Below are 13,794 nucleotides of genomic sequence, written 5' to 3'. Positions count from 1 at the left end.
TCAGGGTTCACAGACAGGGAGGAAAGTTGGAGGCAAAGTTCAATTTGATAGTCGCTCCATTGGAGGCAAAATGGGTAGAATTGGGGCTGTGTAAGGTTAAAAACAGATCCAAGTGTTGGGAGAGTTAGGTGGTTGTGGTGGTTAACCTGGCAACCAGGCCAGGTCCGATGCTGACAATGCCCACAGCAAGCTGCATTCCCTCGATTACTTGTCATTTGCTAGGTGCACCATCTAACTGAAAAATAGAATCATGTCTGTTTGACATTAGGACACTGAAGGAGCAAACACACAAATTCTGAGTTTGCAAACTCCAGTAACATTTCATTTGCAAGCATTTCTTCACACATCCAATGCATGCAGAGTAAACATGCTAATGCATCAAATGCTGGTCTAAGGAGATTGCAGCATGCCTTTTGTGCTAGCTCAACTAACATTGTAATCTCAATGATGCAGACAATAGTGACAAAGAAAGGGAATAATACTAGCCAAAATTGCCTAATAACTGATGGAAATTCCAAGGGTGCTGTGGAACAAGATGAATATAGTTGCATGAAATGTCATTAGGAATAATTTGTGACTGTGTAGGAGAGGAGTGGGTCTGGAGTTAGTATGACAAAGCTAGCAAGAAATATAAAAATGGATCATGGAAGTTTCAACAACTTTTTTAAAAAATATAGTCAGCAATGGGAGTATCACTCCTTTAGAAATCAAGCAAGTCTGGAGAATAGATAATGGAAAATAAAAGATGTTGGATAAATTAAACAAGTATTTGAATCAGAGATAATGGGAACTGCAGATGCTGGAGAATCCAAGATAATAAAATGTGAGGCTGGATGAACACAGCAGGCCAAGCAGCATCTCAGGAGCACAAAAGCTGACATTTCAGGCCTAGGCCCTTCATCAGAGAGGGGGATAGGGTGAATATTCTGGAATAAATAGGGAGAGAGGGGGAGGCAGACCAAAGATGGAGAAAAGAAGATAGGTGGAGAAAGTATAGGTGGGGAGGTGGGGAGGGGATAGGTCAGTCCAGAGAAGACGGACAGGTCAAGGAGGTGGGATGAGGTTAGTAGGTAGATGGGGGTGCGGCTTGGGGTGGGAGGAAGAACAGGTTAGGGAGGCAGAGACAGGTCAGACTGGTTTTGGGATGCAGTGGGTGGAGGGGAAGAGTTGGGCTGGTTGTGTGGTGCAGTCGGGGGGGGGAGGGGACGAACTGGGCTGGTTTAGGGATGCGGTGGGGGAAGGGGAGATTTTGAAACTGGTGAAGTCCACATTGATACCATTAGGCTGCAGGGTTCCCAGGCGGAATATGAGTTGCTGTTCCTGCAACCTTCAGGTGGCATCATTGTGGCACTGCAGGAGGCCCATGATGGACACGTCATCTAAAGAATGGGAGGGGGAGAAGAAATGGTTTGCGACTGGGAGGTGCAGTTGTTTGTTGCGAACTGAGCGGAGGTGTTCTGCAAGCGGTCCCCAAGCCTCCGTTTGGTTTCCCCAATGTAGAGGAAGCCACACCGGGTACAGTGGATGCAATATACCACATTGGCAGATGTGCAGGTGAACCTCTGCTTAATGTGGAATGTCATCTTGGGGCCTGCGATAGGGGTGAGGGAGGAGGTGTGGGGGCAAGTGTAGCATTTCCTGCGGTTGCAGGGGAAGGTGCCAGGTGTGGTGGGGTTGGAGGGCAGTGTGGAGCGAACAAGGGAGTAACAGAGAGAGTGGTCTCTCCGGAAAGCCGACAGGGGTGGGGATGGAAAAATGTCTTGGGTGGTGGGGTCGGATTGTAGATGGCGGAAGTGTCGGAGGATGATGCGTTGTATCCGGAGGTTGGTGGGGTGGTGTGTGAGAACGAGGAGGATCCTCTTTGGGCGGTTGTGGCGCGGGCGGGGTTTGAGGGATGTGTTGCGGGGAATACAGGAGACGCGGTCAAGGGCGTTCTCGATCACTGTGGGGGGAAAGTTGCGGTCCTTGAAGAACTTGGACATCTGGGATGTGCGGGAGTGGAATGTCTTATCGTTGGAGCAGATGTGGCAGAGGCGGAGGAATTGGGAATAGGGGATGGAATTTTTGCAGGAGGGTGGGTGGGAGGAGGTGTATTCTAGGTAGCTGTGGGAGTCGGTGGGCTTGAAAATGGACATCAGTTACAAGCTGTTGCCTGAGACGGAGACTGAGAGGTCCAGGAAAGTGAGGGATGTGCTGGAGATGGCCCAGGTGAACTGAAGGTTGGGGTGGAAGGTGTTGGTGAAGTGGATGAACTGTTCGAGTTCCTCTGGGGAGCAAGAGGCAGCGCCGATACAGTCAATGTACCGGAGGAAGAGGTGGGGTTTGGGGCCTGCGTAGGTGCGGAAGAGGGACTGTTCCACGTAACCTACAAAGAGGCAGGCATAGCTGGGGCCCATGCGGGTGCCTATGGCCACCCCCTTAGTCTGTAGGAAGTGGGAATTTGAATCAGTCTTCATTATGAAGATACAATTAACATCCTAGAAGCAGCTATAAATCAAGAAATGAGAGGAAGAGAGGATCTCAGGAAAATTACAATTGCCATGTATACTTGTTGTATATTTGGAGGTGTGAGCTGGCAATGCCCAGGTCCTGATGGATTTCATCTCAGTCTTAAAAGTAGCAAGTGGGACAGATTAGTTTTAATTTTTCTAAATACCCTTGATTCAGCAAGTTTCCATTAGATTGAAAGACAGCAAATATAACTCCTTTATCCAAAAATATTGTGGAAGACAGAAAGCAGTCAGCATAACATCTAATATTTTCCCTTGACAAATGTTAAGAAAGAAGTCATAGCAGGGAAGCTCAAAAATTTCCAAATATTCAGGCAGAATCAACCATTTTGTGAATTAGAAAACGGGTTTTGTCATGATTATGAATCAAAAGGTTGAATGGATGTTTGTGCTATGAGAGGGAAAGTGAGAACAAAAGTGAGAGAGATTGAGAAAGAGAGAGAGAGAATGATGATGATGGTTACCATTTCTGGCTTCCACAATTGTACTAACCAAATAGCGATCAATCTTTAGGCAAAGCTTGCTCTGCACACACATCAATAATGCTGTGGTATCTCACAAAGCCCAACTTCTTCCACTAAGCAACAGTGTAAACACAACATACAATAAATTCTTTTTAAAAATGTGCAACAAATCCAAAATAGAGAAACATAAAAAGTTGTGTTCTTTACAAAAGTCATTCAATTCTAGGCTTGAAATCTCTATTTAGATTTTTATTTTAGGAGATTTAACCAAGTTGATGCGAAAACAAGACAACAAAGTGTGAAGGCGGATGAACACAGCAGGCCAAGCAGCATCTCAGGAGCACAAAAGTTGATGTTTTGGGCCTAGGTCCGAAACCAAAATTTGTTTTGCATCAATATTCATCCATCATGGTAGTAGTGCAATAGAAATGGCAAAGAAGCAATTAACCAACTTTAAAAGGACATCATCAATAGTACTGACAAGACGATAGCAACTTTACAAAAAAAATAGGCTAATTTTCAATTTGGGTAAGATATTAAAACTGCTGATATCCAATCTACCACTAATTATACACCTATGTGATTCCATTGCGCTGGCATGTCTGAAGTCAATTTCCCTATGCGCATAAAAATTAAGACATCAGTCTAAGGAACATTGAAAACTTGTGTTTTCAAAGGAACATGTGCAGGCATAAACAACACAAAAGAACTGCTACACACTGGAAAAACATACTAAAATGTTATCAATGTATCACTGAACAAACAAGATAATGTGATAAAGAGAGTAAGAAGATAATAATATTTCACAATGAAAAAAACTACAAACATAATTGCTGGATTCTCTATTAACTACATAAAAGTATTAATACCACCTTCTCGACAAGACTTTTGAGCTACACGACTATCTACCCATCACCATTAAAATACTTGAATCAAAAATAGTGTTATTAATTCAGAAAACGTAACTCTTGCTTTTTGTACAAACCCATTTTCTAAGTGCCATTACTGACAAGAAAGAAACCAATTCTCAAACTAATTATTAGTAACAGGATAAAGTGTGGGGCTAGATGAACACAGCAGGCCAAGCAGCATCTTAGGAGCACAAAAGCTGGCGTTTCAGGCCTAGACCCTTCATCAGAAAAAGGGGGATGGGGAGAGGATTCTGAAATAAAATAGGGAGAGAGGGGAAGGCGGACTGAAGATGGATAGAGGAGAAGATAGGTGGAGAGGAGTGTATGGGTGGGGAGGTAGGGAGGGGATAGGTCAGTCCAGGGAGGACGGACAGGTCAAGGGAGCGAGACGAGGTTAGCAGGTAGGAAATGGAGGTGCGGCTTGAGGTGGGAGAAGGGGATAAGTGAGAGTTGCAGTGGGAGAGAGATCCCCTGAGGTTTCTCCCAAGGGAGATGGGTAACTTCTTCAGGTTAGGCATCCTGGAAGAGGCTTCGCAGTGAGGTTAAAATTGTGATCGGAGATAATGGATTCTCCAGCATCTGCAGTTCCCAAGATAACAAAGTGTGGGGCTGGATGAACACAGCAGGCCAAGCAGCATCTTAGGAGCACAAAAGCTGACATTTTGGGCCTAGACCCTTCATCAGAAAAGGGTTTCTGATGAAGGGTCTAGGCCCAAAATGTCAGCTTTTGTGCTCCTAAGATGCTGCTTGGCCTGCTGTGTTCATCCAGCCCCACACTTTGTTATCTTGGATTCTCCAGCATCTGCAGTTCCCATTATCTCTGATCCCAATATATAAAGACCCTATTTTACTTTACTGTTGATTGGAGACTAAACTAAAGAAAGGTCTAATTTACAACAAATAAATGAGGAAGATATTGCTGAACTTTCAGCAACTTGCTTTATAAAATTCATTGTAGGTCATGCTTTTGCAGTCGCTTTGCAAGCAGTGAGATACGATGCGAATATATGGCATGGCAGCAGGAGGCCACATAAAATATGCAGCAATTAGAACAAGGTCAGCCTGGTGATCTCATAATACGAATTTCCTGATTGATGCTTTAGCCTGGTCCGATCACAGCACCCTGGCTGACATATGAACAAGAGAGTGTCTGGAGGCCCCTCTTGTGGCAGTGTTCCTATTCCTGGAAGGCCCAGGTTCAAATCTCACCTGCTCTCAAGGTATGTAATAACACCTCTAAACAGGTTGATTAGGTAAATAGGTAACAAAAAAAGGAGCATCAGCAGTTCTGTTCATTCTAGGAGCTAGCTGGGTCAGTGTCTTGTGCCACGCACATATAAATAAAGGGTGACTTTGTGACAGGATACAGGCATTCATAGAGTTATTTCAGAGGTGATGAGAGTGGGATTAATGATGTGACCATGAAAAAGTGCCTACTAGTGGAAGCCCAACAGGACATCATACAAGCATTACAACTGGATCTGTCATTAGAAAAGATGGCAAGTGGAGCTTCTGAGTTAGGGTACCCTGATGGAAGTGGTCAAACTCACCAAGATGACCAAGGCTTGAGGAATACCACTTGAGTGAAAACAATTGCGTAGCCTCACTTAGGACGTATCCCAGACAGAGGGACTCTAAGTCAACTCACAGAAACCCCAAATTGAAACCAAGCCTCAGCCAAACTGTTAACATTTTCTCGAGGATCCAGGCTGGCGAACAATTTTAGTAGCTACCAGTACATGGACTCATGACAGTGAAACCTCCCACTCAGCCTGAATTGAGTAAAATAACTTATAGGCTGGTATCCAGGAGAATGCACACACTGGAAAGTCCATCAACATCTGGTTTGGAATGGTTAAATTGCTTAGCAACATCCAGATCACAACCAATCAAAATAAATAATAAATTGTGAGGCTGGATGAACACAGCAGGCCAAGCAGCATCTCAGGAGCACAAAAGCTGACGTTTTGGGCCTAGACCCTTCATCAGATGCGTGTTCCAGGCACCCCAAGTGACCTACTTGGGCTACAAAATTGACAATGCCAGATTACAACCATTGGAAGATAAAGTGACCCTTCTTGTGCTCCTGAGATGCTGCTTGGCCTGCTGTGTTCATCCAGCCTCACATTTTATTATCTTGGATTCTCCAGCATCTGCAGTTCCCATTATCTCTGATACAATCAAAATAAATGCCTGGATAAATGGTCACCCAGTTCTAATGGATGTTGATGCCAGTATGGTTGTATCAGTGATTGCAGAACCAATCTCTAACAAATTCACTCTGGAGTCCAACCCTAAGTTTGCTAAGACCTCAGTCAGGGCAAAAACCTATATTAAAAAGGAACCCCTACAGATTAAGGGTTCAATTTTGATTCCTATTTTTTTTATGAGAAGCACTTAGTTTAGTTACCGCTGGTTGTAGTAAAAGGCTGGGCCTAAGCTTGAAGGGGTGAAATTGGTTGAGAAAGAATCAACTTGATTGGCTCAACATTTTTTTTAAATTGGAAAATGGATACCTGAGTGAAGTCCTAATTAAGAGGGCTTCTATGCAAAACTGTCAGAAGGTCTGTCTTTCATGAAACTGGAGAAGAACCATGCATTCCTGCCATTGGGATTATATGACGATTCCTAGAAGTATGCCACAATTAATACCCATAAAGGTTTGTACTATATACAAGATTGTCTTTTGGAGGTATCATCAGGCTGTGCCATTTTCCAGTGGACAATGGAAAACATTTTCAGGTCACCAGTTGTCTGGATAATGTGCTAATAACTGGGAACACCAATGAAGAGCATTTAGAGAAGTTGGACATAGTGCTTAAATATTTTCTCCAAGGCGGATGTATGCCTTAGGAGGGAAATGCGTGTTCCAGGCACCACAAGTGACCTACTTAGGCTACAAAATTGACAATGCCAGATTACAACCATTGGAAGATAAAGTGAGGGCAATCAAAGGTGCCTTAGTCTCCATGTTTGTACCAGAGGTTAGGTCTTTCATTGGGTTGGTGAATTATTACAGAAAATTCATATGTAACCTGGCCTCCAACTGGCACCCTTACATCTCCTATAAACTATAGAAAATAAATAACAGTTCATCTGATGACAGAATACTGACCTTTGTGCAGTTATTTCGCAATGTTTGCTGATTGTTCACATAGAAAATAGGAGCAGGAATATGTCATTTGGTGCTTTGAGCCTGCTCTGCCATTCAATATAATTGAGGTTGATTATTCAACTCAGAATCCTAATCTCATTTTCTTTGCATAAATTTTCAATATCTTGAGCTCCAGTAGCTAAATCTAACTCCTTCCTGGGACACAACAGTACAGGGACAGAAGGTAAAAATTGTATCAGAGATAATGGAAACTGCAGATGCTGGAGAATCCAAGACAACAAAATGTGAGGCTGGATGAACACAGCAGGCCAAGCAGCATCTCAGGAGCACGAAAGCTGACGTTTCGGGCCTAGACCCTTCATCAGATAGGGGGATGGGGTGAGGGTTCTGGAATAAATAGGGAGAGAGGGGGAAGCGGACTGAAGATGGAGAGAAAAGAAGATAGGTGGAGAGAGTTTAGGTTGGGAGGTAGGGAGGGGATAGGTCAGTCCAGGGAAGACGGACAGGTCAAGGAGGTGGGAAGAGGTTAGTAGGTAGGAGATGAGGGTGCGGCTTGGGGTGGGAGGAAGGGATGGGTGAGAGGTAGAACAGGTTAGGGAGGCAGAGACAGGTTGGACTGGTTGTGTGGTGCAGTGGGGGAAGGGGACGAACTGGGCTGGTTTAGGGATGCGGTGGGGGGAAGGGGAGATTTTGAAGCTGGTGAAGTCCACATTGATACCATTAGGCTGCAGGGTTCCCAAGCGGAATATGAGTTGCTGTTCCTGCAATCTTCGGGTGGCATCATTGTGGCACTGCAGGAGGCCCATGATGGACACGTCATCTAAAGAATGGGAGGGGGAGTGGAAATGGTTTGCGACTGGGAGGTGCAGTTGTTTGTTGTGAACTGAGCGGAGGTGTTCTGCAAAGCCGTCCCCAAGCCTCCGCTTGGTTTCCCCAATGTAGAGGAGGCCACACCGGGTACAGTGGATGCAGTATACCACATTGGCAGATGTGCAGGTGAACCTCTGCTTAATGTGGAATGTCATCTTGGGGCCTGGGATAGGGGTGAGGGAGGAGGTGTGGGGGCAAGTGTAGCATTTCCTGCAGTTGCAGGGGAAGGTGCCGGGTGTGGTGGGGTTGGAGGGCAGTGTGGAGCGAACAAGGGAGTCACGGAGAGAGTGGTCTCTCCGGAAAGCAGACAGGGGTGTGGATGGAAAAATGTCTTGGGTGGTGGGGTCGGATTGTAGATGGCGGACCTCCTCGACCTGTCCGTCTTCCCTGGACTGACCTATCCCCTCCCTACCTCCCCACCTATACTCTCTCCACCTATCTTCTTTTCTCTCCATCTTCGGTCCGCCTCCCCCTCTGTCCCTATTTATTCCAGAACCCTCACCCCATCCCCCTCTCTGATGAAGGGTCTAGGCCCAAAACGTCAGCTTTTGTGCTCCTGAGATGCTGCTTGGCCTGCTGTGTTCATCCAGCCTCTCATTTTGTTGTCAGGGACAGGAGGTCATGTTTTCTGGAATTGTGACTAACTGCAGCTGCACAAGGCCATCACCTTGACAACAGTTATCAGATTGGTGCCTGGCTAGCTAAATAACCTGTTAGGGAGGAAGATATTGGCAAGGAGATTTTGACTGTTGAAAGGGCAGATGGTATATCTGTCTCTATCTCGCTCTTTTTCTCTGTCTCTAGTAAAGTACCCAAAGCCTGAAGAAAGCCAGTTTAATTTCCACTTACCAGTTGTTGTAAGCTGATGCTTTTAACCAATACATCAGACTTTATAATTTGTGAAGCAGTTGCTCTGTGCCTGCTGTGGATAAGTGAAAGAACTGAAGGATTTGGGAATCCTAAGGACCGACATCATTGAACTCATTCCCCAGCACTTTTCCACTCTGCTCACAAGGCCAATGTTATTTATCTGCATTTATGTGTAAGGAAATTTTAGAAGACATTAGTAGTTACAATGTATTTACTTGTAATAAATAGTAACTCTTATCAAGAACAGAAACCTGAACCATATTTACTGTTCACCCAAGTCTAACAGATAATTTGGAAATTTTCTACTTTAATGCAATTTTTATCTATAATGACGACTCTGGGAATTACAAAGGCTTAACTTCCAGCTCACTACCCAGTGAGGTGTAACAGATACACACATTTCCAAGTCAGGAATACAGCGGGGAAAAAAATCCTTAGCTCAAGCAAAACATTCTGCATGCTCCTGAGAAACACCTTGTATACTTCACTGTGTTAAAGGTACTATATAAAAATGCAAATTTGTGTTGATATAGTCAGCATGAGGTGCATTCCTCAGCATTCCCATTACCTACAAAGGTCTTCGTCACTAATGGCCAGACATCAAGAAGCAGATGTCTGTTGGAAATATAGTTCTTTCAAATATCATCACCGGTGGTGATTCTTGTATTTACATAGTACCATAAAACATTCCAAGTGCTTCACAGAGATCAGAGTTTTAAGGACCATGCCCCAAGATAACTCTACATCCTTAGTTTGCTCAATTCAATCTTATTTCAAGCTAATGACAGCAAAATAGTGTATGTTTCTACATTTGTGCAATTCTAAGAGTAGATTTCTTCAAAAGATTCAATTAAAATAGTTTCTACCAGTGACTTTTTATTTGTCGAAATGTATGTCTTGCATTAAACTAACTAACTGAAATACATGACCTGTCAGAACTCTTTCTTAAAAAAAGAGCTCAGGGGTATACACCAAGTGTTCATGTATTTTTCCAGTATATAGTTCAAAGTTCAGTTCTGGGTTATCTGAATTTGTTCATTCTGCAAGAGGCTGATAATTTTTGGATCATACAAAACAGGCCTGCCTTTATACTCTGCCTTATTAGTGTGGACACGAGTGAATTGGGAAAAGGTCCATTTACTGCCTGTTGTAATATAATTGGAATAAACTCAATTTCATATTGACCCATCCCTTAATAGAATTGGAGGGGCTTGCCATGAAAAAGCAAAAGCAAACAATATTGCAGGAAAGAAAAATAGTGTACATGCAAAGGGTGTGGTTGATAAGTGACAGAACTAATCAAGCTCTAAATGACAGAATGCATGACTTCATCTATTTAGAAGTTACTTCACAATTCACTGTTTCTTAGTTAAAAATCTCATGACTTTAAAGTTTAGGTCTTTCACATTTTGGAGGCATAGCTTATTATAATTCATAAGATATTTTGAGTTATATGCTCACTTCTACAGCATTTACTACTTTTAAAAGACCCTGTAAAATTTAATAGCCAGGGTATAGTTATTTTATCTCTAAGCCAACAAACATTTTCTTCTGAAGATTCACATAGAAGTGATCATGAAAAGAGGTATGGGGCAAGTGTAACTGGTGAGCACTACTGGTTGCTCATTTTATAATGGATTGATTACAGAACTTGGTAACAGTTCTCTTTTTGGTTATCAGTTACATAGACACACTTATTCCTCAGCTGCACTCACTTTTTTCCTTAAGCCTGTTTTTAAAAAACAATTAGGACATTACCAGCTTATTCACTATATTTACTTTACAGAAAGTGTAGTTGCACTCAAAAGGGAAGTATACTGAGATAACAAGGTGTAGAGCTGAATGAACACAGGCCAAGCTGCATCATAGGAGCAGGAAAGCTCAACTGTTAAAATATCTTTAACTTACATAAATAAGGTATCTGTAGTTACATGTTTGTCTCCATAATTTTCTGATATTATGGTTCAGAACTCCCTATTTAAAACTATTTGATCTAAAAGTTCATGTCATTAGGATTTAATTTAGACAAGACTTATAGAAAGCCTGGAAACAGAAAAGTGTATTTAAATTAATAGTTGAAAGGGTTGAGAATGTGCTTATTATATTCAGATGTTTCATTGGAATATTTGGCTAGTTTTATTACAATAGTAAAAGTAAGATCTTCCTTACATTTTTAATCAACAAATCACAATCTTTCCAGTGCAACTCCATTTGCAATATCAAACAAAAAAATCACAAACCTATTCATATCTGTAAAACACAACTTTAGTTGTGAACATGATACAGAAACATTTGGCACCTTGTCTTAGTTGCTTACAATGTGAAAGTGCTAGTTCCCCAAGTTTCAAAAGGAAATAATCTTCTTTACTCTGCAGCATGTACACCAACAAGTATTCTCAGGAAAATTAGGCATTCTATACAATTCCAACTAGCTGCACAAAAATGAGACAATCCTTCTGTTTCAGCAGCTTCAAGACAAACTTTAGAATGGGTTTGGGGATAAGGAACCATAGATTGCAGAAGTTAATTACTGGGATACATTTTCAGGAGCTGTGTTTCCCCTCAACTTGAAGTCACCAATATTCTAACTTTATGTGCTGAACCTCCACAATGATTACAGACTATTTCTGACCACAACGAATTACAATAATACCTTGATAATATTCAGACAGCAAGCCAAACTCTTCACTTATCTTATGCTTTCTTGGTGGTTAGTTTGGAATTTCTTATTTTTCCAACAGCTACATCACAAATTCTCTAAAATTCATATTCCAAGAGTAATAAATATAATCCTTAGGTAGCTCTTAAATAAAGTTTACTTATGTAAATATATCTTAATGTTTTCTTCTGCGGTATTGCTACGTGTGTGTCCATTTCAACCACATTTATGCAAATTTTCATTTACTTTTAGCTTGAACATTTAAAAGCATGAAACCGAATTCACAAGGCCGGAAACGTCAGCTTTTGTGCTCCTAAGATGCTGCTTGGCCTGCTGTGTTCGTCCAGCTCCACACTTTGTTATCTCGGATTCTCCAGCATCCGCAGTTCCCATTATGTCTGATCACAAGCCACTCATATCAGCTATCAAAATAAGAAATCAAAATAAAACTGGGTCCTTCTCATTAGCAGCAGTTGAGAATAATTTGCTCACTGAATCAATCATGCTATATTTTACTGTTGGGGAACGCTTGTTTTTTCAGTCTTTAATTTTCCAGAAGATCTGTTGCATTGCCTCCTTTTCATAAAATTTTAATTCTTTTAATTGCCAGTTTTGTTATTTTTAGACCCCAGATTAAACTTTTCTTTAAAGACAGGTCAACGGTAAAGTAGACGCAGAAAACACTTGAAATAGCATTCGCACGTTTTTGTAAACAGATTCTGTACGGTTGATTTCATTCAACAAATTTATAAATAACAATAAGGACTTCCTAAAGTTTATTTTTTCATTAACTGTTAGAGTTATTTGTACTTTATAAGCTTCCTCCATAAGTCTTCTACCTAGAGAACTTTTAGAGGTCCACAGTGAGGACAGCAGATGGTGACATCGATATGAAAAGTTGAATAGGGAATCATTAGAAGACACAGTGATTAAAGATTTTTTGGAACATTGTTTCAGTTATTAACGGGGGGGGGGGGGGAAGGAGTTAGCAAAAGGAAGCACTTTGGGGCGTAAAAGGAGCTGCTTGGTAACAATGCTTCCAGCTCAGTCACTTGCGCGATTAGCGCACTTTTGGAGGAAGACTGCTCATTCGAAATTTCATAGAACCATTCCGGGAGCTTTACTTCGATTCTGGATAGTGTGCCATTTCGATTTAGAAACCAACAAACCAAAAGAACTGCAGATTCTGGGAATCAGAAACAATAACAGAAATCGCTTGGTAAATTCAGCATCCTTCGCGAAAAAGCAGAGCTGACGCTTCCAATTTGTTCGCACTCCCATCACGATGTTCAAATAAACTGGAAACCAAATTTCCTGACCCATTAACACGACAGCCATAAATTGAGAAAATACTTAGAACTGTGTACACCCTCACGATTATACTCCGACCAAAAGTCGACAATGATCACGAAAAAAGTTTCGGACCTCGAAACAGGAGAACTGGAGTTGGCCGCAAATTGGCATCTGACATGGAGAAGGAAAGAGAGACACTAGGACCCTACAGCATCCACGATGCTCACACGGCGCAACCTGCTAGCACAAACACGCCAGAGCTGCTGGGGAGGAGACAGGGGAGGAGTGTGGAAGTTTTATACATAAACAAATAATTCATATAGAACACCTACTGCATATAATCGAACATTCACCTCGATCTGGCATACTGACATTTCCGGACTCCACCACCGCCTCCCGTGTTTAAGTTAATGCGTCGCACCGCCCTCCGCTCGAGCTGAACAAACGGCCGTTTCAAGCCAACATTTAAAAGGCTCGAGAGCCTGAGCCGCACGCTCCCGGCCGTTGCCTAGACACACCCGCCCTCACTCGAAACCGGCTCCCCCCATTGGCTCCGCACGTCTGGGGCCGCTGGAAGGTCGACATCGACGCCACGCCTCATTTCCCCATTTCGGATCCCATTGGCCGTGCTCCTTTCCTCCACGATTGGACCATGGACATCAGCGCCCTTTGATTGGTCACTTGATGAGCCGCGAATGGAGATGGGTCCAGGTGGATGTCGATGCAGTGTATAGCCAGAGAAACACAGCAGGTCCAGCAGTATCAGAGGTGCAGGAAAGTCGATGTTTCTAGTCGGGACCCTTCTTCAGAAATGGGGAGGGGGAAGGGAATGAAAGTAGGGAGGAGGGGTGGGGCTGGGGATAAGTAGGTGGGGTGGTAATAGTTGGATTCGGGTAGGGGGAGGCGGAACAAAAACATTCTGAGGAAGGGTGCAGGATTGGAAACATTAACTCCGATATTTTCTTCACGGTTACTGCCAGACCCGCTGAGCTTTTCCAGCAACTTCTGTTTTTGTTACTGATCTACAGCGTCCGCAGTTCTTTCGGTTTTTATTTAGGGGCTGGTGGGGAGAAAGATGGACGGGTTGTGTCAGGCCAAGGAG

The 13,794-nt window shown here is 42.9% G+C and overlaps 1 protein-coding gene across 13 annotated transcripts in view; it reads right to left on the bottom strand.

Moving 5' to 3' along the window:
• ston2 (stonin 2) overlaps positions 1-13,239 on the bottom strand; it is a 156,255-nt gene extending 143,016 nt beyond the window's left edge. For 3 of the 13 annotated variants that reach the window (XM_048537235.2, XM_048537228.2, XM_048537238.2), the window contains exon 1: positions 13,025-13,239. Coding sequence is in view for 3 of the 13 variants with exons in the window: in XM_048537228.2 (XP_048393185.2) it covers positions 13,025-13,066 (42 nt within the window). In the remaining 10 variants the exon portion in view is untranslated. Of the gene's footprint in view, positions 1-8,719; positions 8,901-11,645; positions 11,822-12,824; positions 12,922-13,024 lie in introns of those variants that run through there. The other 10 variants (XM_048537229.2, XM_048537237.2, XM_048537234.2 and 7 more) reach the window with 8 other exon arrangements.
• Positions 13,240-13,794: the final 555 nt, after the last annotated feature.

The sequence above is a fragment of the Stegostoma tigrinum genome, chromosome 10 (genome assembly GCF_030684315.1).
Source record: "Stegostoma tigrinum isolate sSteTig4 chromosome 10, sSteTig4.hap1, whole genome shotgun sequence".
Lineage (NCBI taxonomy): Eukaryota > Metazoa > Chordata > Chondrichthyes > Orectolobiformes > Stegostomatidae > Stegostoma > Stegostoma tigrinum.
Note: the sequence above shows the minus strand (reverse complement) of the source record. Positions and strands in the feature narration are given on the sequence as shown.